Raw genomic sequence first — 27,711 nt, 5'->3', positions numbered from 1 at the left:
GGAGCAGTCACACAAAATGAAGGTATTCTGTATTTTGTCTTTATTTAATTATTAATCCATGATACAAATGTGACCAGTATAAATATACATATTTAAAATAAATGCTTGACTTTAGTTAAAATACTGATGAAAAAAAATCAAATGCACATCCTTCTAAACACTGGGACTAAAGATCATAATCCACACAACTGGATCTTCTCTCACGAGCTGTGTTGCCACCGGATTACATCATCATTACATCATCACAAAAGGCAACCACAGTAAATGGTCCATGTCGTCACAGAAGGTGTGGATAATCAACAATTACATAAAAAATTTGATTACAGTTTGAAAAATAACATAAGAATCTTCATAAATATATTCTTCATAATTAAATACAACATATGAAATGATTATATATCACGATAATTACAATAGTCAGAGCGGCTGATCATTAATCTGTTAATCAAATTATAAAGGAACGTACATAATGAATCAGGTGATTAATGTGACACTGCGGGGGCAGAGTAAAGCAAAGGTATAATCAGACTGTCTCTGAGAAAGCCTGTGGTTCATATTTGGCTTGATGTTGATTTTTATCTAATAATTTTAAAGTGATGAGGTTTTATTTTTAAATCAAACTTCTCAGTTCAGATACAGAAGTTTCCTATCCACATGTACCTGAATATTTATTTCAGCAGCTTTTGGTTTTGATATTAAAAAGATGTAATAACTAACTAGCTCAGTTTCTGAAAACCTCAGCGTCTCTAACGTAAGGCTCATGCAAAGTGAAACCATCCTCTAATGCAACATACACTAATATACACATATATAAAATACATCTGAATTACAAAATGTGATTTTCCCATAACCAGAAGGGTTTTTAAAAGCTTTAACACTAGAAAATATTTTGATAACTGCATTTGATAATAGTTGAAAAAACATGTCATTTTACTACAAATATTTGACTCAAAGGCACCAGTGGTGGTAAATACTGCAATTACATACGGTCTTGAGGTATTTGGACTTAACTTGAGTATTTTCATTTGATGGTATCGAATATTTTACACTTTACTATATTTCAGAGGAAAATATTGTACCTTTTAATCCACTGTAATATATTTGGCAGATTTGGTTACTTTGCAGATTTAGATTAGTAATACAAATATATTAAACAATTATATATATATATATATATATATATCATCTCACTTAAAATATCCCTCCCTAGTTACTGTATATTGCACTATATCTATTGTACATCATATTATGTGAGTGTTCAGATTATCCAAGTGAGTGCTCCTCAAACATTTATACTGAAAACTGAAAACAGTTCTTACAACTAACGATCCCCCGACATGTAGATTATTCACAAGTGTCTGAAATCTGTGTTTACTTTTCCCTTTAGAAAAGGAAGAGGTGAGTGAGTGGGTTCGGACACAGTCAGGCCCTTTAACACCATGAAAGCTTGTTTCTGTGTTACCCTGAACAACAGGTCGTTATCTGGTCCGAACACTGGGTTACAAATGTATGTGAGGGTTAATCCAATAAAGCACAATGTGACCACTGAGGACCTGATGCAGATGAATGCATTTGGTTCATTTGACTGATGAACTCCCAAGTGGCTCCTTTCTTTTCTTTTTCTCTTCTGTGCTTTGTATCATCACATTCACCAGTGACTTAACAGAGCTCCAACCAGTTCCATGGTTTATCATGCTCACGCTGCACGTGGGAGAGGACAATAGTCCACCACATGAAAGCAGCCTAATGACTTCCTGCAGTCCGGCTTCAGTCACAGTGTTACAACCTCTCTTTATCCAACCTGGTTGGGAGATACTCAGGTTGTGACCTTTGCTCCATGAGAGACACAGAATGAGGCACAAACATTCATCCCTGAAAAAAAAAGCATAGATACAGAGGAGAAAGACCGAGAGAAAACCTGAAGCCGCAGCTGCAGTATGAAAAGAAATCTTTCAACGGAACCGCAGCTGGAGGAGGAAGCCGTCACCTCACAGCACCGCCGGGCTGCAGGACGGCCGCTGAGCCGGTTCTTCTTCAGGACAAACTCATCTCTGGACAGAATCCTCGAGCAAAGCTGTAACAAGAGGCAGCAATTCATCGATTGGTTGATTGACACAAACTCATGAATTCGCACCTATTGTGATAAGTATTACATTTGTAAGCATAATCTACTGCTTCCATCTTCTCAAAAGTGAGGATATGTTGGTTTTCATCATCACGCATACGTTTTGTGATTGGATGAACACACAGATGATTATTCAATTCACAGCAGATTCAGCAATGTAGAAAATAAACTCATCTGCTGCATTGAACATGGAGGAAAATACTTGTTATTTAAATTTCTATTAGTGCCTCTTCAGTGTTAGTTGATCTCGGTCTCCATTGTCACAGGAAATGTTCAAACAGCCGCCCTGCAGCCTGCAGCCTGCAGCAAGGATTACCAACATCTCTGTTACTTATTAAACTGTGCTGCAGTTTAATCTTCCCTAAATCTGCAGCTATATTCAATTTGAACTGTAGAGTCATGATTTAATCCCACCTTCACTGCTTTTCAGTTCACATCAGGATCTCTGGCTTTTGCACCGATGCCGGCGTCCACCGTAAAAGGTACGTGGCCACGTGATTCAGCTCAGACTAAAATCAATATCATCATGGCAAAACTGGACCGAACAAGTTCCAGTATGGCTGATAGGAACCAGTGTCAACAAGTCACTGGAAATGCTTTCAGATGTAAAGGCTGCCTGAAAAAGAGCTGTCGTCATGTTTAAAGCCAGTGGACTTTAAGACTTACACATGAATCCATTCACAGTTCTCCACCGAAAAACCTCTCTGAGAGGATTCATATTCTCCCTGACAGATTTCACCCCATCCCGACACGTCCCAGTGTTTGTTAACAAAGAGTAATAAGCAAAATATTACGTTTCACTGCCAGCAGAGTGTTGCCATGACAACAAGCCACTGATGTCACCATGAACGGGTGACTTTCGTCAAGCTGCACTGCCTTCGGTATCCCAGAATCCTCCTCTTTCCTGCCGAGGCGGCCACGGGCCCCCTTTCCCCAGGTGTACACCTCCCCTTCTGTGAAATAACGAAAAGAAAAAAAAATCAGGGGAACAAGGAGCTGTTTGCTGTTTCTTCACATTAATCCGCCCAAATCTTTAACTGATGACTCTGTCTCTCCTGCAGTGGCGGCATAATGGCTCAATCTGAAGGAAGCGGAACAAAGCTTTTCAATAACAAAGAGAACCGACAGCCATGGCTGGCACCGCCGGATTTCTCCCCAGGGAACCGAGAACTGGCACAATACGTCATTTTTACCATGTCGCCCCCAGCTTTAAGGACAGAACACACATTGAGAGACGCACGAGTGCACGCACAAACACACACACACACACACACACACACATAGACACAAACAAAAAGACACACGTTAACCCACATGTTTAGGAGACCGTACCAGCGGTTTTGTATTTTTAGTCCATTAGCTGAAACCACTGTATAGATTGCATGACTGCCAACCATTTTCCAACAAAACATCTTCCACCTAACCATTCGTTTTTTAATCTTTTAATTTGCAGAGGATTAACAACAATCCATCTGAGTGGCCCAGTTTTTAAGTCAGATTCCTGTCGTGTGGTCACAGAGTTTAAAATGCTGTAAAAGCTGTTTTCATTGGAGCATCTAAAACCACAGATATCTGAGAAATGCTGCCTCCACTCAGAGCAGAGATGAACCCTGTTGTGTTTACTCCTGCATCTCACACATGGCTCCGAACAACTCTTTTCGACTGAGGGATTAACACTGATGGAAAATATGGAAAATTATTCTTTTGTTTTATTCTATATTTGGAAAACTGTCACCGAAAGTCCTCTGCATAACGGCAACTGTCAGCTGTTAATGCAAAGCCATCAAAGTCTCATCACCTGCTTTTAGAATATGTGTTTATGATATGCTTTTAAGTTAATACGTCATAGTTTTCATTTAACTCTGCAAACAGTGACAACAAAACACAAGTTTTAAAGCCTCTGCACATCTGGAATAACCTAAGATCTCCTCTAATTCTCTTGTTCATGTCATTTGTAGTGTCAGACTTTTAAATAGAGCTCGTCTCAAACTTCCAAATCATAGTTATAAATGGGAGAGCTCTCATAAATGATGAGACAATCGGCTCTTAATATAAGGTAAATGTTTGACCTCCGAAAAAATGGTTGCTCAATGAAATTAAACCCAAATGTAATAGATATGGTGCTGTAATGTCAATCTAACAACCATCTGGATGACATTAACGTTCAAGTTGTTGATGCTGGAATCTTAAATCTATCACATCTGAACGAACCAAAATCAAAGCTTTGGTTGCACATTTAAAAATTTGTAGGCACGAGCGTCGCCCACGAATGAGCCTAAAAAAGAAAGTGGCAGAGAAGTGGAACCAGTTTGGCAGCAGTGATAGTGACACAGATTTTGATAAAAACCCTACTTGGTTTACAACCCTGTGGACTGCAGCCAATCCTAACCCAGCTCTTTCCTCTCCTCTTTGTTCTCGGCCTCACCATGAAAGTCTATTTTATCCGGTGGATTTTGGTCTGACTGCAGCGTTAAGTCTGTGTGTGGGCGTGTAAAGTCTGAGCTTGAAGGATATCTTAGATCCCTTTGTAAGCACCTGACACATCACACCTTTATCATTCTTATAAGGTCAACTGATCTGGTGACCTCATACACGTCGCACCCCATCGTCGACCAGAGCAGAGGTCACCTGTGGACGTGCGTACGACCTTAAAGAAAAGAGAGAAGGTCATAATATCCCACATGGTCCCTTCTACTCACCAGATCCAATAGCTAAGGTGAAAGCGTCTCCGCAGGCAGCCATGGCGATGTCCTGCATGCCGGGTACCGGGTAGGGCACACGGCTGCTGCGACGGGAGCTGCAGCCCATCTGGCCGTGCTGGTTACTGCCAAAGGTGAAACACTGACCCCTGTCTGGAGGACAAACGTGAGTCTTGTGAAAGTCGTGATGCAAACAAAACCATCTGGGAGCTGAAACCAACAAATTTGTTGCTGCAACAACTGAAAAAACTAGTCTGGCTGGTGCTGAGTGAAACTGTGACCTTCTCCTATTTCGCACCATCACGGAGGAAGTCACACGGAAATGTGTTACCGCCAAAGGGTCTGCTTCGAAAATGTCTTTTAAATAATATAATGATTTTATTAATGACTTTAATAATTTCTTTACCTGTAACAGCAACAGAGTGGGACGTTCCAATGTCAATGTAAGTGATCCTCTCAGAGTCGAGCGGCGCTGATTGGATGGGGCTGTACGAATTAACTTCTTCCACTTGGTTTGAGGGATTCGGTTCCTCTTCGGCTGTTATCTTATCCAACCCGAGCTTATTGAACCTGACCGCAACAAAACGACAAAATCAAAGCTTTTCAACAGAGGCAGTTCAATGTTATTGCAAAGTTTTTAATGTACATAAACATAACTTTGTGACAAGACCCGTTAATATTAAATGTGTTTTCTTGTCAGCTGCCGGAAGCTGCTGAGCTGCAGTTTTTGAATTTGTGCTTCTTACAAACACATCGACATCCTGTCCTGAGTCTCTGTGACAGTGAGGGATTAACGATGCGAGAAAACAAAGTGGTTGTCACTTTAGGAGAATGCTGTCTCACAGGTTGTGAACCAGGAAACTGACTCTCTGCACCTTTAATCTACCACCGCCCACAGGCACAAGAAAGAGTTCATACAGGGGGCAGATGAGAAGCATTGGTTTATTAAATGTTAACACGAGTAGATCATTTTCACAGAATGCAGCAGTGCTGTTCTCTCATTAAATTTGAAACGAGGGATGTTTTCACTGCCGATCACGAGCTTCTCAGTCGGTGTTCACTGAGACTAATGATAAGTGTTTTAGGATGACGAATACAATAATTACCTGTTGCTTCCACACGCCATAATTCTGTGTTGGGTGCTGACAATCATGGAACAGTCGACTCCACACATGACCCTCTGGGCCTCAAATTCCACAGGTAAACACACCTGCTGCGGAGAGTTGTGGGTGTCCTGGTCCCCGAGCCCCAGGCGACCTTCCAGACAGAGTGAGACTCAACAATCATGTTGTGTGCTGATGAGCTGTCGTCATAAATCAGTCATATAGGCAAACAAATGCTGAAAAGGTAGACAGAGCGGACTCTAAAACAACCAGTTAATTTTACGATACCATTGTCTCCTCTTCCCCAGGCAAATACTTCTCTTTCATTGGTCACGGCGAGAACGTGGGAAGCGCCGCACGACACCTGAACCAGCTCGTAGCCGAGGAGGGCCTCGACTATCTTAGGCTGAGAACAGAATCAGAGAAAGAAAATAAATGTTATCCAATAGTGACACAGCTTCCTGTTGCTCCTTTGCTTCACGTAATACCGCCTCTCTACTGCCAACTGTCCAACAAAGGTCAAATGGCCAACAACGTAAAGTTTGTCATGTTTTTTTAGCTTTAAGTTTAAGTGTACCTACTAAAATGCTTACTGAGTTTGCATTAATCAGAGTGAAAATGTACCTGTGTTACATCGTTGAAGTTACCGTGTCCTAGACAGCCATTGCTCCCACTTCCAAATGTCATAATGATGCCCCTGTCTGCAAATCGAAAAAATAAAGAGTAAGGGATTAGAGGCATTATTTGTTGATGAGGGTAGGTGTATTCATGAGTGGACCAACAGAATACCTCTAATCCCTATTTTAGGAAATGCTAATCTGCATCACTACAGTGAAAAGTGATGAGAGGCAACTGAGCTGGAAGGAAAGGTCTTTAATCCTGTGTTTTCTGCTTTGTGATGATGGATATACTGAAAGCAGCTTTCACAACACACAATCACACAAAACAACAACAGAGCACCAGAGTTTCAGCTCAACACAATTGTACGATGGAAAAAAAAGACTGGTGGGTTAAGTGCAGACAATAAACAGCCAAGCTTCCTTTCTACACTGACTGAGCACGGCTGTGATCTCTTTGATTTCTGTCCAAACAGGAGAAGCCCACCAACCTGTCATGCAGATGGTGAAGAGATCGCCACAGGACACAGACTTGATGGTGACTCCAGACTGACCCTCGAGGAAGCGAGAGATGAACTGAGGCTGCATCTGCTCCACCACGCCGGGCAGGCTGGCCTCACCGGATCCCACTGACGGAGCCTGCAACATTCTGTGGTTATTAATTGTTTGTTTGCAGACAGATAATTAGACACCATCAGTCTGTGATGTTCACTGCTTCCCAGCACTTCTTTTATTATTAAACACACATATTCCCCAATCTGCTTAATTGATATCAGTATCTGTCACTGATTTCATTCATTTTCCTACAGTTCAATATAATGCAGTAAATGGAAAATGGCACGATGCTTGCTTTGGTTTGAGACTGTTTGCAGTTTGAGCTACTGAAGCAACTGAATAATCTATTTCTGCTTCTTCAACACAGCAATTCTTCTCTGTGATGTGATCTTGAGTCTACACAGAAGCTCTCTGAGGGGCTGACACCAAAAGCAGATCTTAACCGGTGATATTTTTAACATCTGAAAAAATGAAATACTGCATTGTAGCAGCTGTAGAAATACAATCGGATGCTACTTTACACCTGCGAAATCTAATCTAGGATCTAGGTCTGCAATATAGGACAATGATTTAATCATAAATTCTACCTTTATAGAGAAGAAATGTTTTTGCTTTTATTGGCCCTATACATTGATGCTTTAGGTTGTGATGTTGAACAGGGCTGCATCATATTAAGGATTACTTTATATTAGACTCGTTATAAATGTATTATTTTTGCATCAATAAATTGACTAAATTGAAGCAGGCTTATGTGTTTAAAAACATTAGTATTTTGTACACAGACCTCCCAGGTGATCAGACGGCCGGACTTGGTGACCCCCATCCTCTGGGTGCGGCCCAGGGACACCTGCAGCACCTCGGTGTTGAGCATTGGCAGACGCAGCGGCGTTGAGATGCCACTTCCCCACGTGTACACGGAGGACAGGGGCAGGGAGTGCACCTTCCCCGATCCTAAACCGAAGGATCCATCTGTTTCAGCCCAAGAAATAACAATCAGTGTGGTTTAAGTACTGCAATCAGTTTGGTACAGGTGGTTCCGGAGGTCGTGTGCATTACCTCTGGACCTGTTGCCGGGAACTCTGCCTCCTGCTCTGCCCTGGTGACAAGGGTGCATTGTTGACAATGGTTTCTCGATCCTGAAAAAATCCAGAGGAGATGATTTTTAAGAGAGATATAAAAAGTGCGTCTCCTAAAAACCTCCATCTTCTCATCACCTCTGCATTAGGATCATACCTGCGCATTTTGACGTTGCCTATATCCGTGTAGAGGTTAAGCAGGGGCCTGATGCATATGGGGAGGGCCATTATTTCATTGAGCTGAGGCCGTTTGGATGGATCCAGATTGAGCATGTGGAGGATGAGCTGCCGCAGCTCTGGGCTGTACCGGTCGGATATTGGAGCGAATGTGCCGCTCATGATCTTCAGAACGAGGGCGGGTAGATTCTGAAGAGGCAAAACGAACGAGCACAAGTTTTAAGAATTCATTAATAATGTGTGAAGAATCCCCCAAACTCTCTGCTGAAGGAATAAGACTTCCACATTAGTAAATCACTGTGGAATTTGAATTCTGAATACTGACAGGAGTTAAAGCAAAAAGAGTTGATTGAATTATTGATTTGTGTTTAAATCAAGAGCCGGAGGAATCTGCTTCACACTTAAACATTGATCGACACGGGGATGGCTGGGATGGTTTCACTGCCTTTGCCAAAGCACCATTTTATGCATCAGACACAGATTAAGAATAAAAATATTGCAGAAACTAACACACTATCAGAAACATCAATATGTGTAAGGGATTTTTGTAAAGAAAAGGTTTTCAGTACCGCGGCCTCGAAGGCTCTCTTCAGGCTCGCTAGCTCGTACAGCACGCAGCCCAGAGCCCAGATGTCACTCTTCTGGTTGTAAGGTTTCCCTTCACACAGCTCTGGAGAGATGTAGCATGGAGTCCCAACAACCTGCAGAGCAAAACAAAAAAAGGACTCATTGATTCATGCATGTGTAAGAATTCAACACATAAAGATATGTCCAAAGCAAAGAACTTAGCTCACCGTGTACGCTTTGCTTTTGCTGACGAGGATTTTGGAGATGCCAAAGTCCCCGATTTTGACGATCATCTGGTGTTTGTCGAGAAGAATGTTTTGCGTCTTCAGGTCCCTGTGCAGGATGAGTTTGTTGTGGACGTGGTACAAGGCGAGTAAGATCTGCACAAAGAAGTGAAGGATCGTGTCCTCGTCCAGCAGAGAGTTACAGCGCTTCTGAATGTAATCAGCCAAGGTCCCTCCTGCATGGAGAAAACATTGAGCAAACGGTTGACAATGAAATGATATCTGTCCGTTGAAAGCAAACTAACTCAGAGACTGATTTGGTTACTGGGTCAACATGATGATATCAAAGCCAACAAGCAATTTAACAGCCAAAGGGTAACAAGCAACATAAAAGGGAAAGAGAATCCACATAATAATCATCTCGCCCAATGAATTTTGTCGCATTTCTCTTTATAGAAATAGAAAATCTAATGTGGAAAGACGTCCAGAACTTAGGGTTTAGTCTTAAACCCGAACAGAAAACCTAAATGTGTAAATGGAGGCCGAATATTGGGTCTTGATGTCTTTCCTAAGCATTTTCTCTTGCATTTACCTTCATATGAAACCTTAAACTTGAAGATTATCTCTCGAAACACCTCCACTCTCACTGATATTAGGTGTTATCATGTACTCTTCCCAGGCCTGACATGGGAAGATGAAAACTGGTATGGCGCCCTATAGCACTAAACCATGGGAACCATGATTTGCTGCACAATGAACAAAAGGGGGTCGTGTAATAAGATATTACAGTAATCGTACCTGGTGCATACTCCATGGCTATCATGAGGGCCTTGTCTTCCAGGAAGTTCTCATAGTACTCGATGATATTCGGGTGGTGGAGCAGTTTCAGCACCTGACACTCGTTCTGAGCGGACAGACGTTCGTCTCGTGACATCTGCTCCACTGGGATTTCCTTCAGGATGAGAAAGGCCCCGTCGCTGCGCCTGCGGCACAGGTGAACGATCCTGACAGGAGGAAGAGGAAGAACAATTAGATGCAGATTTGTGGTTTATATCTTTTGTGCCCGAGCGTTGATACTAGTTTTATGACTGACACACAAGTTTAATACATGATTTGAGGAGAATAATAATGTAAAGGAAAGTATGGCAGCATATATGTGCATCCATATTATGAGGAGGATAAGTTAAAATACTCTTCTCCTTTTGGAATATATGATAAGATTAACACCCTGTTCACAAACACACTTATTTTATAATTTATCTGTCATATACCCAGTTGTTTCTCCCTTGTTTCCCACAGTCTTGTTTTCATCCAACAGACCTACATATAAGTACCTGTGGAACTGCTCAGTACTTTATTAATACCTTACTCATACAAATATAGTTATAATATTAAAGCTGTCTTATGCTAACTTTACTGCATCTTATAACTCGCATAACTAACTTGAAAATCTTTCTGACAAGGCACAATTAATTATTTAATGCACTACTGGTGTAACTATTAGTTATGAGCCCCTAATGGGAACAACTTATAAGTAGCCAGGTTCTGAAAGACTCCCCTCCAGTATGAACCACGTATGTCTGTATCTCTGCAATTCACTTGGAAATAGGCTGTTTGACCACTTCTTGAAAAACAACCTCTGGACCAGAACCCATTAGAAAAACTGCTTATCAACATTTGCAATGTAGATGCATGCTTATCATGGTATGGATATTAGCATTTAACAACTTATACATATGGTATGACTTGCTCTTGACTTACAATAGATCACATGTAAATGTACATGTTGACAAATGTACATTTTGCATTTTTTAAAGTTACAGTTCAGCTACAATCTCTTGTGTTTTTTCTCCTCTTTAATAATGCAACTAGAAATTTAAGAGGTCAGTAAGAACTTAATGTTTCTAATGAGTCACCAGCTTTGGGGAGTTTACAGTTTATTTTCAGATATAAGTCAAAACCCAGTCAGTCAAATGTACTTGTAAATGTTAAATAAGCAGTTTTTCGAATGGAGTTTGGTCCAGAGGTTCTGCAGCATTTTACCAGAAGTGGTGAAGCGGTCTCTATACAGATGTTTTACTGATGGATTAAGAAGCTACACAGGAAGAGAAGGATTTCCCTGGAGACCTAGAATCTGGTATTAATGACGACTCATACATAAAGTATTAGTACATGATGTACACGAAGTAGTTGTCATTTAGATTCCTCACACACACACACACACACACACACCGCACCCATACGTTTCAAGTAAAGACACACAGTTTTACAAACTCAGAACAAAAGCTGGTTCGTGTTTCGTGTGTTTTCAGAGGACGCTGCACATCTGTCGCGTCCCGTTACTTTTCTTTGGGGAGAGACACCGAGGCCTTGTTGAGTTGTTAGCTTTGTTAGCTCACTGCTAGCACCACCGTGTTTTAAACAGGGATGTGTACTGGTGACGTTCCACAGCTGAGATGTGTAAATAAACTGGGAGTTTACCCGAAAGCTCCTCGTCCCACAACTTTGATCTTCTCGTACTTCTCCATCGCTGCTGCCGCCGCCGCTGCCACACGTTTCCGCCGTCTCTAGGCAACCTCATAACTACAGCGAGCGGCGAGGGACAAAGGCGAAGAGAAAACTCCTGCTCGCCTCAGCCACACTAACTAGTGTCAATAGATTTTAAATCTACACAATCTGAAACCTCTGCAGATTTATCATTACTTTGGAGCCTGTTACATAATTTACATCAGTGTTTTATTGCATATTGATCATATTATAATATTTCAAAGTTACTATTATAGAAAACTGGAAAGTACTTATTATGTCAATGAATTGCTCGAATTTATATTCTTTAATATCACTTTAAGGACAAATCAATTGTTAAGATATGTCATTTAATTTTTTTTCAAAATCCTAGAGGAATAATAAACCAATAATTTCAGCTCTACGGTAAAATAAGATAATCCTTTATTAGTCCCACAGTAGGGAAATTTGAGTCATCAGGCATCAGTAAGTAATAATACGTAACGTGTAAGAATACTGATACTTAAGTGTAAGGTAGAATGATAAACAATGACAAATATAAGTTGAATAAAACTAAACTGTACAGTGAAAAAAAAGACACACATATGTACCATGTGGGAATATGTGAAGTGAATGGGTTTTGTATAAAATACATTTTCATAGAGGATGATGAATAGATTTAGTGTCATTTAGAGAAAACTCAAGTTTACAATTTACTTTATTCACCTCTCAAGGTGCAATTTAAGGCTTGAGAGTTTTCAAACTAAAGTACACAAGTACACATATAACTAACTCATATAATTCATCTTAAAATACACATATTACAAAGTGTCGATAACATTAACCAGGCCACAGCACACAAATTTATTTAGCAGACTACAAGAAATATAAACTGACCATTTATTGTGGTTATTCATATTTGATGGATCCTTGAAACGCCCAATTCCCTCTATTTATTTTACATGCATGCCATATAATGGTTATGCAATTCACTAATGGTGTTCATAGAGGACATGTTTGGGGATGGTGACATTCTTAAATACCTTTCTGTGGACTTACTGTCTCTGCTTAAGTGCTTTTTGATTTGCCATTAGTTTTACAGCTGAGGTAAAGAAGGAAAACAATGGTTTGTTAAAAAAGATATAACAAATATAAAATTAAGCATGTGATAAGTCTACAAAATAAACATAATACTGCATACAAGTTTTATTTTACGCTGTACGCTATTGAGTTGTGTGTTATTAAACTTTTATGTCAGAAAAAAAAAATGAATCACGTGAAGTGAAAGCTGAAATGGAGACAGTGAGAGACGGTGAGACTGATGTGATAAGTCCAGCGTCTTGAGCTGGGACATCAGAGAGTGCAGTCTTCCATCCAGACGCCTGGTGATTATGAAGCTCCTTCCCCTTGTCTGAGATAAGCAGGAAGGAGCCTTCATGAGCACCGTTTCCCCTCTCTGCCTCAAAGAAGATAATAAACGCCTTGTGCAGGGACAAAGCCTGCTCTGTGTGGTGCTGAAGCAAATACCTCCACTATTATCATCAATCTGGAATAATGATACATCACCACAAACAGTGATCTGCGTGTAATTGAACCTTTTCTCTGCAAATGAAGATTGTCTGGGGGAGACAGGTGAGTATAGGTGGCTCAACAAACAGTGGTTTGCTCTCTCTCTGGGGTATTAGAACTCAGGAGCACCTGAAGGAGTCTTGTGGTGTCCTGTGCCACTCCTCAGTCCAGCTCAGTGACATATTTGGCCTTGTCTTCCATCAGCAGCAGATCTGTCTCGAGATGAGAGAGTCAGAGTCCGGGAATGTGCCGTGCGGGCCGGTGAAACTGATGCTAAGGCCAGTGTAAACAGCAGCGCCTGAGGATGTGCCTCTCTGCCAATTATCCTTTAAGATTTCACAACACACATGACAGGAAGTCGTGGGCGAGGTGGTTTCATCACACTGAGGATTTCACCCCCTGCTCTCACCTTAAGCAGATATAGATGACATATATATAGACATGGATATTTTTCATGAACATTATGATATGACAGCAGGAAAATCACAGACATTAATAATGTATCAATAAGAGACAAGTTGCCATAAAAACATAATGTGTCTGATATTGAAATTTAGCTTCAAATATTTATCACACTATCATAATCAATATGATCAGGTTAAAGATGATACATAGCTTCTCTGAAGTTTTATCCAGCTTCTTTCTTGTTTTGTCATTTTGATTTAGCAAGATGTGTGCATGTAGATTCATATTTGTGTGTATTTGCATATACTGTATGTATGTATTGGAATTTAAATGTTCTTTTTTAACTCATTCAGGCTAGTAACTTAACTGTTATTGCTTTTATTTGCTTATGCATATAATTATTACTAATTATATGTAAAAGCAAATATCACTCCGCTGTGGCTCGGTGCTGCCGCTTCAGCCTGTGCAGTGTGAAACCTTTTGTTCTGTCTCTTTGTGTTTGCCGACAGAAATCCTGAGGTGTGTTTCTCTGGAACCTGAAGCTGTGAGGAATTATAATCCTCTGTGACAACGTAATGAGAGAGACCTTTCGTTCTCTCACACCACAGCACATATAACCACTGTGAGTCAACCAGGAAACATAATTGATGGTATTAAGTTACATTTCTCCTTCTCTGGAACCGCAGGGTGTTGTGTTACAGATCGTAGTGTTCTCAGTGGATAGAGATAGATAAATTATACGGTTAATCTTTCATGCTCCAAGTTTTATACTTTGATCGACCCCGATGAACCCGAGTCACTTATATCACACATTCAGCTGCTCTCTCTCTCTTTTTGTTCCCACAAATACTGGACAGATGTGAACTTGAGTGCTTCATGATCATCCTCATCTCATCAATCCTATTTAACTTTCTAGCATTTTAACAATCTCAACTGCAGGGAGATGATGCCCCTGAGTGATCAGATGAGGCAAAACAAATCTGTTAGCGTGAAATACTTGTTTTTACCCATCAGGTTTTGCTGCCATCTACTGGTGCTGTGTTATACACGTGTGCAGATGTACTCCAGCAGATAGAGGGCAGACTTATTATCTGTGCAGTTTCTGTCAAGCTGTTGTTACAAGAATATGAATATCTGTGCTGGCCCACAGCTACAGGAGCAGGCAACGAGCACTGGTACACAGGTACACGTACATATGATGATTCACATATTCATATGTCTGCCAGCATGTTGAGGCAGGTTCAATATTCCAAACAGAGACCTCGATTTGACCATGAACTTAACTTCAAGATTTTTTGTTAACTGCTCTTTATTTATTTATACATTTTTTCAGTAAGGTCACAACGATAGGCCTCATACGACCTCTGCAGTTTTATTAGGGCCTGAGCAAAGACCAGTAGGAGACAGTGGGAGGCCCTATTGAAATTGTAAGGATTATTATGAATTTTTTTCAGGCAAATTAATTGGCTTTCTGAGGGCTTTATCAAGCTCAAATTCTTACCAAAATCTGCAGGAAAATTAGAAAGTGGTGAAAATATATGTATTCTGGAGTAATTTTAAATGGGTGTGGCAAAATGGCTCAACGGCGCAATCCCCCGTGCCCCCCCTGGAACGTGTTAACCTTGACCGATCTTCACAAAAATCGAAACACAGGTGTATAATGACCAGACATACAAAAGAGTCTGAGGTGCAGTTTGAAAAACGCAACAGGAAGCCCGCCATTTTGCATTTAGTGACCATTTTGGCCATTTTCCACATTTTTACTTTGATGTACTTGTACCAGGGCTTACAACAGATCAACAAGTGTCATGTCAACAAGATGGAGATACAAACTAACTCAAAGATCTAGTTTTCGTCACACGGTGTGACCGTGGCTTGGCGTCAAAGTTTGATAACATGCCATCAAAACACGAGGTTCTGTATCTCGGACATACACGGACCATGAATCCTTTGATGCTGAGTCGTCAACAAACAACTCCACTCCTGCAGTGACAGTGTCAGTGGTCATAGAACAAAGGAATCTTAGATGTCTTGCAAAGGTGACAACATTGTCCAATCGACACATAATTGCTCCCGCTACATCATAGCCCCTACTTGAACAGATTTATTAGTCTGTATTTAATAATATTCATGGCACCACCTACTGGCAACAGGAAATAAGCTTTGTTTTACAACTATCATTCAATTTACATAGTAAGTAAAAACAATATAAAAACTCACACTTCTTTCTCAGGTGTAGTGTTTAGGGGTTTACAGGAATATGACAAATGACAATATGATAAACAAGGTTAATATAAGAGAATGTGTGTTAAAGCATATTTAGTTGAATTACAAATATTTAAAGATGTTTTTATTCACATGCAACGATGAGGATAGAAGTCTGATTTCAAAAATTCATATGCACTGCATTAAGGCTGATGTGTAACCCCTAACCCTTACCCAGAACAGGGTCTTATACTTCATGGAATGTGTTTACGTATAAAAAAAATAAATATAAAAAAAAGACTTAATCATACACTTATTTCTAGTTACTATCAAAGTTGGAGTGTAAGATTTATAGAAAATTGACATACAGCTTAAAAAAACATCAGATACTAGTTCTGTAGTGGATTCTGGATGTGTAGTTTTGTTCAGGATCCACCAGAGAGCAGGATTTTAGAAACTGTCCTCAGGTCTAAGGGACCTGGAGGTGGAACAGTGGAACAAACGCTCCAGATGAACAAGAAACACATCTGCTCATCCACTCACAATAAAACCCAGGTGTACACTGTGATGATTTGACACATGTCAATCGCTACATGTATACTGGGGTTAATGTGTCTGGATATGCACTGTGGTTGTTGCTGTACATGTAAATCCAGGATAACAGTGAAAGCAGGTTGGTCTTGTTTGAGTCAACCGGCCGAGGCGAGTGACATCACGTCCATCACATGTTTATTTTCTTATGTATCATTTCTTTACTTGCTGGTACAATAAACCACCACTGCACTTTACCTTTAAAATGTCATACAAACCACTACAGTGAAATGGTGTGTAGAAAGACATATTCAGCATTTGTAGAATTTTTTAATTTTTTGCATTCTATTTTCTCCTTTCATTGTCACCATTCAGGTCGATCTTATCTTATCTTATACATTAAACATATACATTTTTATGTATAACATCGCACCACTTCCAGTCCTGGGTTTCTTTGTATTAGCAATATGTTGCATTAGACATCAAAGAGTAGATGAAGTAAACACACATTGTTTATCTAGTTAAGTTACCTTTTTATTCTTCTTGCAGGCTTAAACACTGTTTAAGTGTTAAAATTTTGTTATACTCACCATGTGTATCCTTTGCTCTAACCCACCCACAGTCTATGGGCCCGCCATAATGTTTGAAACGTGCTGCCCCGTCATTTCCTTCTTTTTTTGTGTGGTCCTGGTGACCACGGATGACATCACTGAGACAGACTAAGTGGAGGGGGTTTTCTTTTGTTCAGGAGAGTTTTTTTTTGTGATTTCCAAGTAGTATTTTAGTTGTGTTTTACTTTTCCTGTAAAAGAGTCATTCAGTTATTATGAATGAGCTTTAACACACGGAAATAAGGAGGGACGATTAGTTTGCAGGATGTATAATGTATCTGGTTACCTGCTGTTGATGGTTCAGGCTGAAGGTGGGAATTGCACATCCAGTTTAAAGGTTGAGTGTGTAGAATTCAGTGATAGTATTCCACACTAGTGGTGGAGTTGCATGTTGCAGCTGAACACCCCTCACCTCACCCTCACCTCACCTTCCAAACATTAGAGAGAACCTGGGGCAGCCTTCAATTGTCATAAAAACTCAAAGGGTGTTTAATTCGTCCAGTCTCCTTCCTTACCTGGTTGAGGTTGTTTCTAAGGGACAGGTCAGGATCTTCTGAGGACATCGAGGCGACAATGCTTTAGTTTAGTGAATCAGGCCGAGATTAATTTAGTTGTACGGGATACAGAGGGATTCAGGTTACATTGTATACGTTTCAATCATGATCAATCAAAGGGGAAACTAACATGATTACACTGTGCACGATCAAAATGTTACCTTTCCCTGACAAGTCCCAGGTATTTAACTTGTAGGGTTGTTTGTTGTTGTTGAGCTTACCTGAGAGGCTGGAACCACCATGCGGTTGGGTTCGTCGGGAGTCGTTTCCGGGTCATTGAGAGTCGTTGACCCACCCGCCCCCCGAGACTCATGTGTCCTAAGATGTGAATTGTAGTGAAACCTCCTGGGGATGGACACCCTTCATGAGGCAACCTGTGTTCAGGGAAGCCAGGGATCGAACATCCAACCAGAAGATCAGAGCCCGACCTATCTCCCTCCTCAGCCAATTAAGTCTCCTCGTGTACAAAAGGCACTCCTGCATAACAAATAAGAGAGAACGAGAAAGTAACCAAACTATTAAAAACATTTTACAGATAGCTTTAAGAAATACACTAGTTGTAAAAAATATTTGAAGTCGTTTTCTGGCTTGAACAAAAGTTAAGTCTTCATGTACTGGGGTTTCACACATACATGTGTCGTCCAGGTGGTAATGTAGGGTCCTAGCAGTGGGGGCTCATTTCCTTTTTACCCAGCAGGCTGCATGGAGGCCAGCAGTGGGGACTGAGGGCTGTGTTCATGGAAAGAGTTACAGTCTGGGAAGGAGGACGTCACTGTCAGGCAGCCTCTTTAACACAGAACAAGATTTAGGTCCTTACGCTCCAAACATATCAGCTTGTTACTTCTATTTATAGCAACAATTTTAACTGTAAGTGATGCAACAATTTAAAATACACTCAAGATATTCTCTTTATGCTCTTTATATGAAGTTCCACAAGTATTATACAGCTTCAGGAGAGATTCATTATCCCAGAGGATTAGGATACATGTGCAAAAAAGTAAGATTACTTAATAAAGGTGATATGATTAGCTAAAGAGAAGAACCTTGAAACAAATTTAAAGATTAAACTAGATGAAAACCAATCACGTCTCTGTGCACCACATGAGTAAACTATATAAATTCTAAATGCAATTAAAAGGAATTTATTTAACAAAATAAGGAACTGAACAGACGTGAAACCCAACCCCTGGCTGGGGGAGCTGAGGGGGCATCACATGTATGAGACATGTGTGGAACTTCAATAAAGCGTCGACTAAAATGACTGAAGTAGAACAAAATGTAGATACATACATATATATATATATATATGTGTGTGTGTGTGTGTTTGTGTATATCCACACAGTAGAAGGGCATCATTAAACATGGCTTAAATTATTATTATCTTTCAATTAAAATTGAAAGATAATAGATCACATTTCAAATGTATTCGTCTCTTAGAATCAAGTTTTGGTGACGAAGTAATTCATCTTTTTATCTTCTTGAAATAATGATCAGAATAATAAATTAAATTACTGTTGTTCTTAGCCAATGTATACATTTAATCCAGAAACTGGCCTTTTACGCACAGTGCGTAAAAGGCTCTCATACGCACGGTACTGATGTAAAAAACCTTGAAGAAACTCCTCCACGAAGTTGTCTCACTTTGTCTACAGGTGGTTGTCGACATGTTTACCCACAAATCAAGTTTCTGCACTCGTGCTCTGTGATTTTCTTTTTTTGGTCCTTGCGTAATCGCAATCTCTGCCCCTCCTTGTTTTGTTGTGGCTCCAAGGAGCAGCAGCAGCGGCGCCACCCACACCACTCCCTCTCCACAACTCCTGCCTTCATTTGGCTCCGACAGGCGGGAAGAGCGCGGGGCCTCATCACGTTCCTGCGAGAAAAACAGCGTCGCATTTGAATGAGCTGTCTCAGGAATCCCCTCCGAGCCGCCCCCTTCAGACCGAACACGTGAGGAGAAGAAAGGGCAGGACTAAAACATCAGCTCTGCGGAAAGAACCTCAGAGAAACCTCCCAGAGAATAACCCAGGCTCATCCTCCTACAGCTGCTGTAGCCTCTCCTCTCTTTGCAGACCCCTGTCCTTGAAACTATCTCCTCTTAGATCGAGCATATCCGAGGCGACGGTGACAGGAGACCAAGCCCAGAGAGGGAGAGGACGAAGGGAAGCAACAAGCACCCGGAGACAGAGGGTGTGACGGGGGAGGATGGAGGCCCTGCTTCCTGTGCTGAGGAGTCGCCCAGGCCTCTCAGTGCTGGTGAGCTCACTGATTTTCAGGGTGGTACACAAACTTCTGCAAAGACTGCCTGTGCCCAAGCTGGTGAGGCACGATGACTTCCGCTTCTGGAAGTGGAAGAACCTCTCTGTCTCTATGGTGCACTCCCTGCTGACTGGAACATGGGCCTTGACATGGTAAGTCCCCATCCATCCACACTGGGAAGCCATTGTCCATTCACAGTCCAAGTGGTGTGTGTTAATGTGTGTGTGTGCAGCTGTATCAGTCTGTGGCAGCCAGGGGAAGAAGGCATGTTCAGACAGGGTCGGGGACGGGGGAAGACAAAGGCATTTTATAGGCTGGGAGAGAAATGTCACTAAAATGTAGGATCTACTCAGGGAATGTTATTGCCATTTGCTTGAATGTTGGAATCACTCAGAGGAGGCACATATTTAAACTTCACACCGTGTGAGACGTTTGTGTTACTCAAGTGTCGGCCTGCAGACTCTGCAAACTGGAAAAACCTGTTGGCCTGATCGAATCTTGTAGAAAAAAAAATTGAGAAACAATTTTTCTGGGTGGGGACCATGCATGTGACTCATCTTTTAACATAAAAACAGTGGGATTAAGGCCATTTTGACAGCTTTTTGCTCCCCCCCATAATACACTCTGCTTTTAAATGTGACAACAGCAGTTTTTATATTCTAAAGGAGGTTATGTGTGCTTGATATCGTACCAAGCATTCAGGAAACAGTTCACTGCTTCACATGTATCACGAGGGATATAGGTGATTTATTAACAACACATAGTTATGGTGTGTTTATACAAGGAGGAGACGCAGAGAAATATCTGCTTTTTGAGGAGTGACGCCTTTTTGTCAAACAATGAAAACTGAAACTGAAAAATGCAAAAAGAGTGAGGTAGTAGAAACAATGGTGCTAAGATAAATATACCGGCACAGATAGAAAGTACAAAATAAGAAGCATTTAGATGGAATAATATAACATAACAAAATGCAATTTATACAACTAATAAAAGAGGTTATTTAGTGCTCAGGGGGATAAAAAAGCCGTAACACCTGATATTAATGTCTCTGCTTAGTCAGGCTTTTATCTCCAGGAGTGAGGCCACTACAGACCCAACTGTCCATAACATGTGTCCCTCTCCAGTGTCCTCGTGTGGCCCGAGACGCTGATGAACCTCCACTCCTACCACACGCCGCTGTCTTACCTGCTTGTCTGCGTCTCAACAGGTCAGTAAATGCACCGTGGAAAAGAAGTGAACAAACTATCCACTCTGTAAAAGTACAATAAGTTCTTAACCAACCACACACTGTGAAGATAGTCTTCTGTCCCTCCAAATCGAGTCTAGCTACACGTAACGCAGTATCAGTACTGATTGTGCTGCTGCCTGCTCATTATAAAGGTTTCTCCCACGTTGCCAAAAAACTATGATTTTCCAAAGGGGGGGGTCCTCGCATGACGTTTTGCCTGAGCAATCTTTAAAAACTCATAGATATGTCATGTAAGACAAGTTAAAGAATCACATCCAAACTTTTGAGGAGCTAAAGCCAACAAATTAGTTTATTGGCATTTTTCTATCTTAATTGATTAATTGTTGCAGCTCTTGTGTAAATCGCTAGAGAAAGAATTTGGTATCGGTGGTGATTGACAGCATCGTCTCTATCGTCTCTCGGGAATTAAATTGGCACAGCAGCAGCAACGTATATCAAAATGCAATAGAAACAAGGCAAACTGCACAAAGAGGAAAGAAAATATACAAGTGCTGTGGAAGTCCAGCACACTTACAATACAATAAGGCAAATGAGAGGGTTAGTAAATGAAGTTATACATACATACCCACCTGTATATGATATACAATATCAATATGGTGTCTAGATCACATATCATATGTCAGATTTTCTAGATATAACCAGAGTGGAGTGTTTAGTGCAGAGGAAACAGCCGACGAGCAGAATGTCAAGTGCAGGTTCTTCTGTTTAGTCCAGTTCAGTTACCACAGATCTGGCCGAGGCAGATGAATTGTATATCCTGATAGCACCGGGCAGGAAATACTTCCTGTATCGTTCCTGTGAACAGAGCGGTTGGATGGGCCTGTTGCTAAAGTTGCTCTTAAGTTTGTCCTGGGTGGGGGGGGGGGTAAAACTGGCTCCTTTCCAGTTGTTCAGAGCAACAACGGAAACAAATCTGTTGGTTCCACGTGATTGTCCAAACAGTTACCAGCGCTAATCCCCTCTGTGATCTGATGGAGGTGTTCCATCTTCTGTGCATCATTGGGTTGCTGTGGAGAAGCAAACCTGGGGAGATCTGGCCTAGCGACCGCAAACATCTCTGAGCTCCACCGAGGCCGAACATCATGGTGCTGGTCTCTAACACAACGGCTGGTCGCGTGCCTCGCCAGCAGCAGTGTGGAAGTGACACAGTGACACAAACCATAAGCCCCTTGAATCCCTCCTGTAAATGAGCCCGTCACAGTTAAATCACCACGGATATTTCATGAATTCTTTAGCTGCCATTCTATCAAGCTATCCAACCAAGACTGTAACACACTCACACTGGATGTTTGTCGTCTCTCCACCAGTCGCTCACCTGAATCTCTACGTTCACAGCATCAGCGACTTGACACTAGTTTGACCTGAGCTCCACAAACACAACTGTGAACCAAGCGTCATTTGTCTGATGAATGAGTCTCATTTCATTTCCCCTTCAGGGTACTTTGTGCATGACGCGGGTGATATCATCTTGACGGGACATGGAAGAGGATCATGGGAATTCTTACTCCATCATGCGCTGGTATGTACAAGGCTGCATTTTCTGGTTCAGTTTCACAGTCAGTGTTTAGGACAACAAAAAGAAAGGCGATAACATCTAAACAGGTTTAACACAGAGAGAGAAAGAAAAAGTAAAAATGGCGACTAAATATGCTGCGTTGTACAATTTATTGATTTGTTGTACATGTTAGTTTTAATTGAATAATGTTAGATTATTAATGGAGTAGCCTCCACAAACAAGTCCAGCGAAGGAGTATTTACAAGGAAACCACACAGGCTGTCTGTGAGTTGAGCTGCATGACGTGAATGTAGAAGATGGTGCCACCAAGCACAAGCTCACTGCAGCACGAGGCAAACAGGCAGACTTGTGTTTTCCTATTTCAGGATTGTCTTAAAAAAAACCTTCATACCAATCCCAACTGACATGGGTCTTAACTTTCATTCATAATGGCCTTAAAGATGTCTTTAAAATCTTAAGATGAACTTGTTGAAACCTGCAGAACCCCACCTTTCCACCACGGCGTCTGTGTCTGAGAGTTGTGTGCCTAAAACATCCTAAGTATTTGAAATGGTGTTTTTCCACTGGGTCTGACAGCATGTTGTGTAAGTTGATCCCATATGCTGTTTTAATTATGTGAATTATTTTAAACCAGAATTTGCTTTTGTATCTTTGGAAACCAAAGCAACTGTGGGTTAGAATTTCTTTGTGAGGTTGAAGAGGTCATGTGACAAGCACAGCTGAGAATTTCCCTTGCTGCCAAGGAGGTTATGTTTTCACCCGGTCCTTGTGTGTTTTTGTTTGTTTGTCAGCAGGATTACTAAAAAATTACTGAACGAATATCCACAAAAAAATGTTTAATAATGATGCATGGGCCAAGAAACCACCCATTCAATGTTCTGTGTGGGTCTGAACAAAGGGGTGGATCCAGGAATTGATTTATCACTCTGTTTAACATTGTGAGATTGATCATGGATCATGATTAAAACAATCAGCCATATTTAGGACTATGAGTGTTCTAGGATCCAAATAAAAAAACTGATCTAGCGGATTTAAAGTGGTTTTATCTTTCACAACGGAGATAATGATTTCATGATCTGCATTGTTTTGTTGGCTTGATTGACTCAGGTATATTATAACATAACTAAAGTATCAGTTCTACTGAGTGACACTCTTGTTATGTTATTTTATCTATACCTGCTGGTGCAAACATTTACATATTTGTGCAGGTTTACAAATTAGGCTTGCAAACCCGACTAGCAATCTGCAGCTTCTCTTAGGCATTCATAAATCTCAGTACTCACACATAGTCTGAGATACAGTTTCATAACTCTCCAAACACATTGGCAAGTATTAGCTGACAACGATAAGACCTTCTGTCTCTACTCATAAGATTGACTCATAAACTGTTGAAATGTTTAAAAGAGGTAATTATGCAAAGAGATTTGAATATGTTTGTTTTTGTAATCTCTGTGAACAGAAATAATAGGATGATAATAGTGATAAATATAAAATGTGTTGCACTTTTAAAAGTTAAGAAATTGCTTTTCAAGGTAAAAGAAAAAAGGTAGAAACAACTAGAGCCATCTTCCCCTGGCACATTTCTTTTCTTGCCTGAAACTTTGGAGCCAATCAAGTCAGGACGTTTAACATGATCATTCAGAGAAATGAACAAAAAACAAGCTGAACAAAATGTGTTCGCTGTATAAACACCTCCACCTCTCTCTGTGTGGGTCTCCTCCTCCTCAGGTGATCTCCTGTTTCCTGTACGCCCTCTTCACTCAGCTGTACGTAGCCGGCGCCGTCATCGCCCTCTTCGTGGAGGTCAACAGTGTCACGCTGCATCTGAGGCTGATGCTGAAACTGTGCGGCGCTCAGTCGTCCTCCATGTTCCACATCAACAAATACGTCAACTTCTTCACCTACGTGGTGTTTCGTCTGGGCACCCAGTTTTACCTCTCCCGGTATATCTTTCACAATTACTCCTGGATGGACCGTGGTGGATTCTTCCTCATCAGCATGATGATGATGAATATCATGATCCTGATTTATTTCTACCGCCTGATCCGTGCTGACTTCTTCCCTCGGAGTAAGAGCTACGTGGGACAGAACGGGACTCAGAGCAGCAACTCCAAAAAGTTCCTCACTGATTGATTGGAGGAAAGTTTACGGGACTTTATTGCGATTTTTATTCAGGTTGGGAGTTTACAAATGTTCCCTTTTTAAACTATAACTGACACCATTTCTCGTGATGACAGGTTCCTTTGTTGTGTCTCTCTGCCAAAGAACAACCCCCCAAGAATAATACTTACTGGTGGAATAAGAAGCAGCCTTGTTCAGGGTTTGCTTTCTACAGATGTTGGAGAGTCAGTGAATTGGCTTTTTAGAAGGAGAACTCTGAAAATCAAGCAACATTTCACTGACTATTAAGATGTTACTGCTTTGAACAGATTAAAAAATCCTCTAGCAAGACAACAACTTGTTTTTGTACACATTAAATGAAAGACCCAAACGTTAGCTATTCTTCTTAAAAAAATGTAGCACTGGTCAGGAAGCAGTTAGCTGATAATAAGTTATCTTGGTTTTACTTATTTTACTTGAGAATAAAAGGTATGAATGACGAATATTCAGCTTTTTCAACTTGAATATGGATGATATGTCGTGAACGCATTATTTGCGTACAAATACAAGAGTTGCATCGATATTCTCATTCAGCTCTCAGCTAGAAATGGAAGTCGAAATGTTTAATACGTACGTTTGAATTGTGACATTGCATTTAAGATTTGCTGACGACCAAGCCATATATCTTTAACATTTGAAATTGTCTAGAATAATAGTATTTTGATGGAGGGAAATAGAGCCTGTAAACATTCTTTTTGGGGCAGTGATTCCTAATGTGTTGTTATCAAACCCTTATGAAAAAAAGAAATTAAAATAGGTTTGATATTTTACAGTTTAACCAAAAACTTATAGCTGAAAAGGAAAAGAAAACAAATAAAACCAAAGATATAGAAGTTGAATTAGGATATTACGTAAGATAAAGATATAAATACATATCTTTCCTGCATTGTTTTATTCTATTCAAATAAAAGTTTGCATTTGATGTTGGTGCATGTCGGGGAAACTCAAAACAGTGATATCCCATATGTCTGTGAAAGGCTCATATCTGGCTCTAGTTGGAATATCAGAGGGACGTGGGAGAAACCTTCATAATGAGCAGGCAGCAAGACAATCAGGACTGATACCACGTTACGAGGATCTAGACACGATGTGGAGGGACAGAAGAACATCTGCACTGAGTGTGCTTGGTTAAGAAGTAATAGTACTTTTACAGATTAGATTTTTTTTTTTCAAGATATCAAAAGACGATATTCTGATGAAGTCGTGAGTCATCTTACTTTACTCAAAAGCAGATCTATAGCATTTTTTTAAATACATGTGGATTCCTTTTAATATTTTAAAGGATGACACAAGTGCCCAGCATCGAACCATTAGTGGCCTCAAAATGCAGGTTTTGCGAATCATGACAAAAAAACGTAAATGTGCTGACAGTGACTTTTCAAATAATGATCAGTACATTTCGTTTTCCATTTCAGCCGTCAGCAACAAAATCAGACAGAGATGTTTGGACACGTCTGAGCTGTGCTACAGTGCCTTCACCGCAGTGCCTTTTAAAGACATACAGACACAGTGGGTTACAGAATGATATGTGTGTTTGTAAAAGCTGAGAGATTATTGAGTTTAACATTAAATACAATTCCGTATGGTTTAACAGATTGTCACGAAATTCTGAAAAAAAAAGTCTGTGATTAATGCAACAGAAAGTCTGCCATTTTGGATTTTGTGGCTATTTTACACGTGTATTTGAACGAACCCATCATAGAGCTTTCATCAGATCAACTTCAAATTCATTGAGAGTCATCTTAACAAGTTGGAGATTAAAACTAAATCAAGTTGTGAGTTTCCATCAAACAGTGTGGCCGCGGTTTAGCGTCAGATTTTTACGAATCACCATCAAAACACATAGTGGTAGTAATAGCACCACCTACCGCCAAAAGGAAGTTAGCCTCGTTTTAAAACTTTAATTCGATTAACACAAAATGTTCACTCTGTGGTCCATGCTTGATTTTGTGGACCTTAATGCGTGATTAGTGGGTGTGGTCCAGCGCTGCATGATGGACGCAGGAAGTGACGTGCTTCCTGTGATACACAAAACACACACAACACGGAGCCATTTTGCATGAGGTCCTGAGATCACAAGTGCTCGGGCCCACACAGTGCTGCTCGCAGCCCCAGCGTATCATGTATCTTGTATTTAATTGACAACTGTTTTTAGGAGCCTTGTATTTTGGATTGCTGAGTGAAACCATGAATTAAAAAAGTATTTAAAATAACAGGGGGTTATTTGTATTTTTCTAATATGAACTCTACTAAGAATTTTTTTTATGTAATTATTCTGTAATTTTACATTATTGTACGAGATGTTACATTATTGTACGAGATGTTACATTATTGTACGAGATGTACATTTTTATGGAGAGGACAACATTCACATTATATTACGTTATTATTAGAGGCCTCATCAACAGCAAGGCTTATACATTGGTACTAAAAGTACTGTAACTTTGATTTGTGGACATTTTCGATCAGTCTATTGATTATTTAATATTCAAATATTATTATAATATTATAAAACTGTCACATAGGACAGAGGATGTCAGGTCAATATGTAACCAAAAGTACAAATGTTTAACCTTATTCCACCTATGAGGTAAATCTGATCATGGATCAGATTTGAATACATTATAATGTTATTGTTGTATAATGCATAATATTTACATTTGTGTTTATACACCATGCACACATTATCAGACTTTATTGTGTTTACAAACAGACTGAACACATCAGTCAGAGCTGAGTTGTGGCTCCCCCTGTTGGAGACATATTTTGATTACACTTGTTTCTCCCTTGCAAAAGCAGAAATAAAAAAAAATTACAATACTGTGGAAACAGTGACATTATGAAGATGTAGAATAAATACTGGTACAACGTATTTTGTGCAGATTATTTCACAGATATGTTCCTCATCTAAACTTTTATCTGTGGTCTCAAATTTACTATTTTGCTTCACAAGCAAAGCAAAATTAGGGAGGACAAACTTGAATCATTATAATAAATAATATCAGTTA

The 27,711-nt window shown here is 40.4% G+C and overlaps 2 protein-coding genes across 2 annotated transcripts; one reads left to right on the top strand and one right to left on the bottom strand.

The window, feature by feature from the left end:
• Positions 1-23: 23 nt before the first annotated feature.
• Positions 24-11,708, bottom strand: nek8 (NIMA-related kinase 8). Its single transcript, XM_053422621.1, has 15 exons — positions 11,625-11,708; positions 9,942-10,147; positions 9,147-9,379; positions 8,922-9,053; positions 8,333-8,541; positions 8,156-8,235; positions 7,884-8,068; positions 7,036-7,183; positions 6,552-6,628; positions 6,216-6,333; positions 5,931-6,081; positions 5,231-5,394; positions 4,825-4,977; positions 2,920-3,078; positions 24-2,074 (listed from the first exon to the last, which is right to left on the bottom strand). The coding sequence occupies exons 1-15, from the start codon at positions 11,669-11,671 to the stop codon at positions 2,046-2,048; spliced, it is 2,091 nt and encodes a 696-aa protein (XP_053278596.1). The 5' UTR covers positions 11,672-11,708; the 3' UTR covers positions 24-2,045.
• Positions 11,709-19,320: 7,612 nt separating this feature from the next.
• On the top strand, positions 19,321-26,916 carry tlcd1 (TLC domain containing 1). Its single transcript, XM_053423306.1, has 4 exons — positions 19,321-19,930; positions 20,903-20,985; positions 22,464-22,546; positions 24,272-26,916. Exons 1-4 carry the CDS (start codon positions 19,725-19,727, stop codon positions 24,674-24,676), a joined length of 777 nt encoding a protein of 258 aa, XP_053279281.1. The 5' UTR covers positions 19,321-19,724; the 3' UTR covers positions 24,677-26,916.
• The last annotated feature ends 795 nt before the right edge of the window (positions 26,917-27,711 follow it).

The sequence above is a fragment of the Pleuronectes platessa genome, chromosome 5 (genome assembly GCF_947347685.1).
Source record: "Pleuronectes platessa chromosome 5, fPlePla1.1, whole genome shotgun sequence".
Classification (NCBI taxonomy): domain Eukaryota; kingdom Metazoa; phylum Chordata; class Actinopteri; order Pleuronectiformes; family Pleuronectidae; genus Pleuronectes; species Pleuronectes platessa.
This window is presented reverse-complemented; position numbering and strand designations above follow the sequence as displayed.

What these genes read in the sequence shown, in the direction of transcription:
- nek8 (XM_053422621.1), bottom strand. Translation starts at nt 11,671, where the DNA reads ATGGAGAAGTACGAGAAGATCAAAGTTGTGGGACGAGGAGCTTTCGG. An exon ending in ATGGCGTGTGGAAGCAACAG is followed by an intron (nt 5,395 to 5,930) that starts GTAATTATTGTA and finishes TGTTGCGGTCAG; the next exon opens with GTTCAATAAGCTCGGGTTGG. An exon ending in CACTCTGCTGGCAGTGAAAC is followed by an intron (nt 2,075 to 2,919) that starts GTAATATTTTGC and finishes CTCTTGTTACAG; the next exon opens with CTTTGCTCGAGGATTCTGTC.
- tlcd1 (XM_053423306.1), top strand. Translation starts at nt 19,725, where the DNA reads ATGGAGGCCCTGCTTCCTGTGCTGAGGAGTCGCCCAGGCCTCTCAGTG. An exon ending in GGAACATGGGCCTTGACATG is followed by an intron (nt 19,931 to 20,902) that starts GTAAGTCCCCAT and finishes GTCCCTCTCCAG; the next exon opens with TGTCCTCGTGTGGCCCGAGA. An exon ending in TCTTACTCCATCATGCGCTG is followed by an intron (nt 22,547 to 24,271) that starts GTATGTACAAGG and finishes CCTCCTCCTCAG; the next exon opens with GTGATCTCCTGTTTCCTGTA.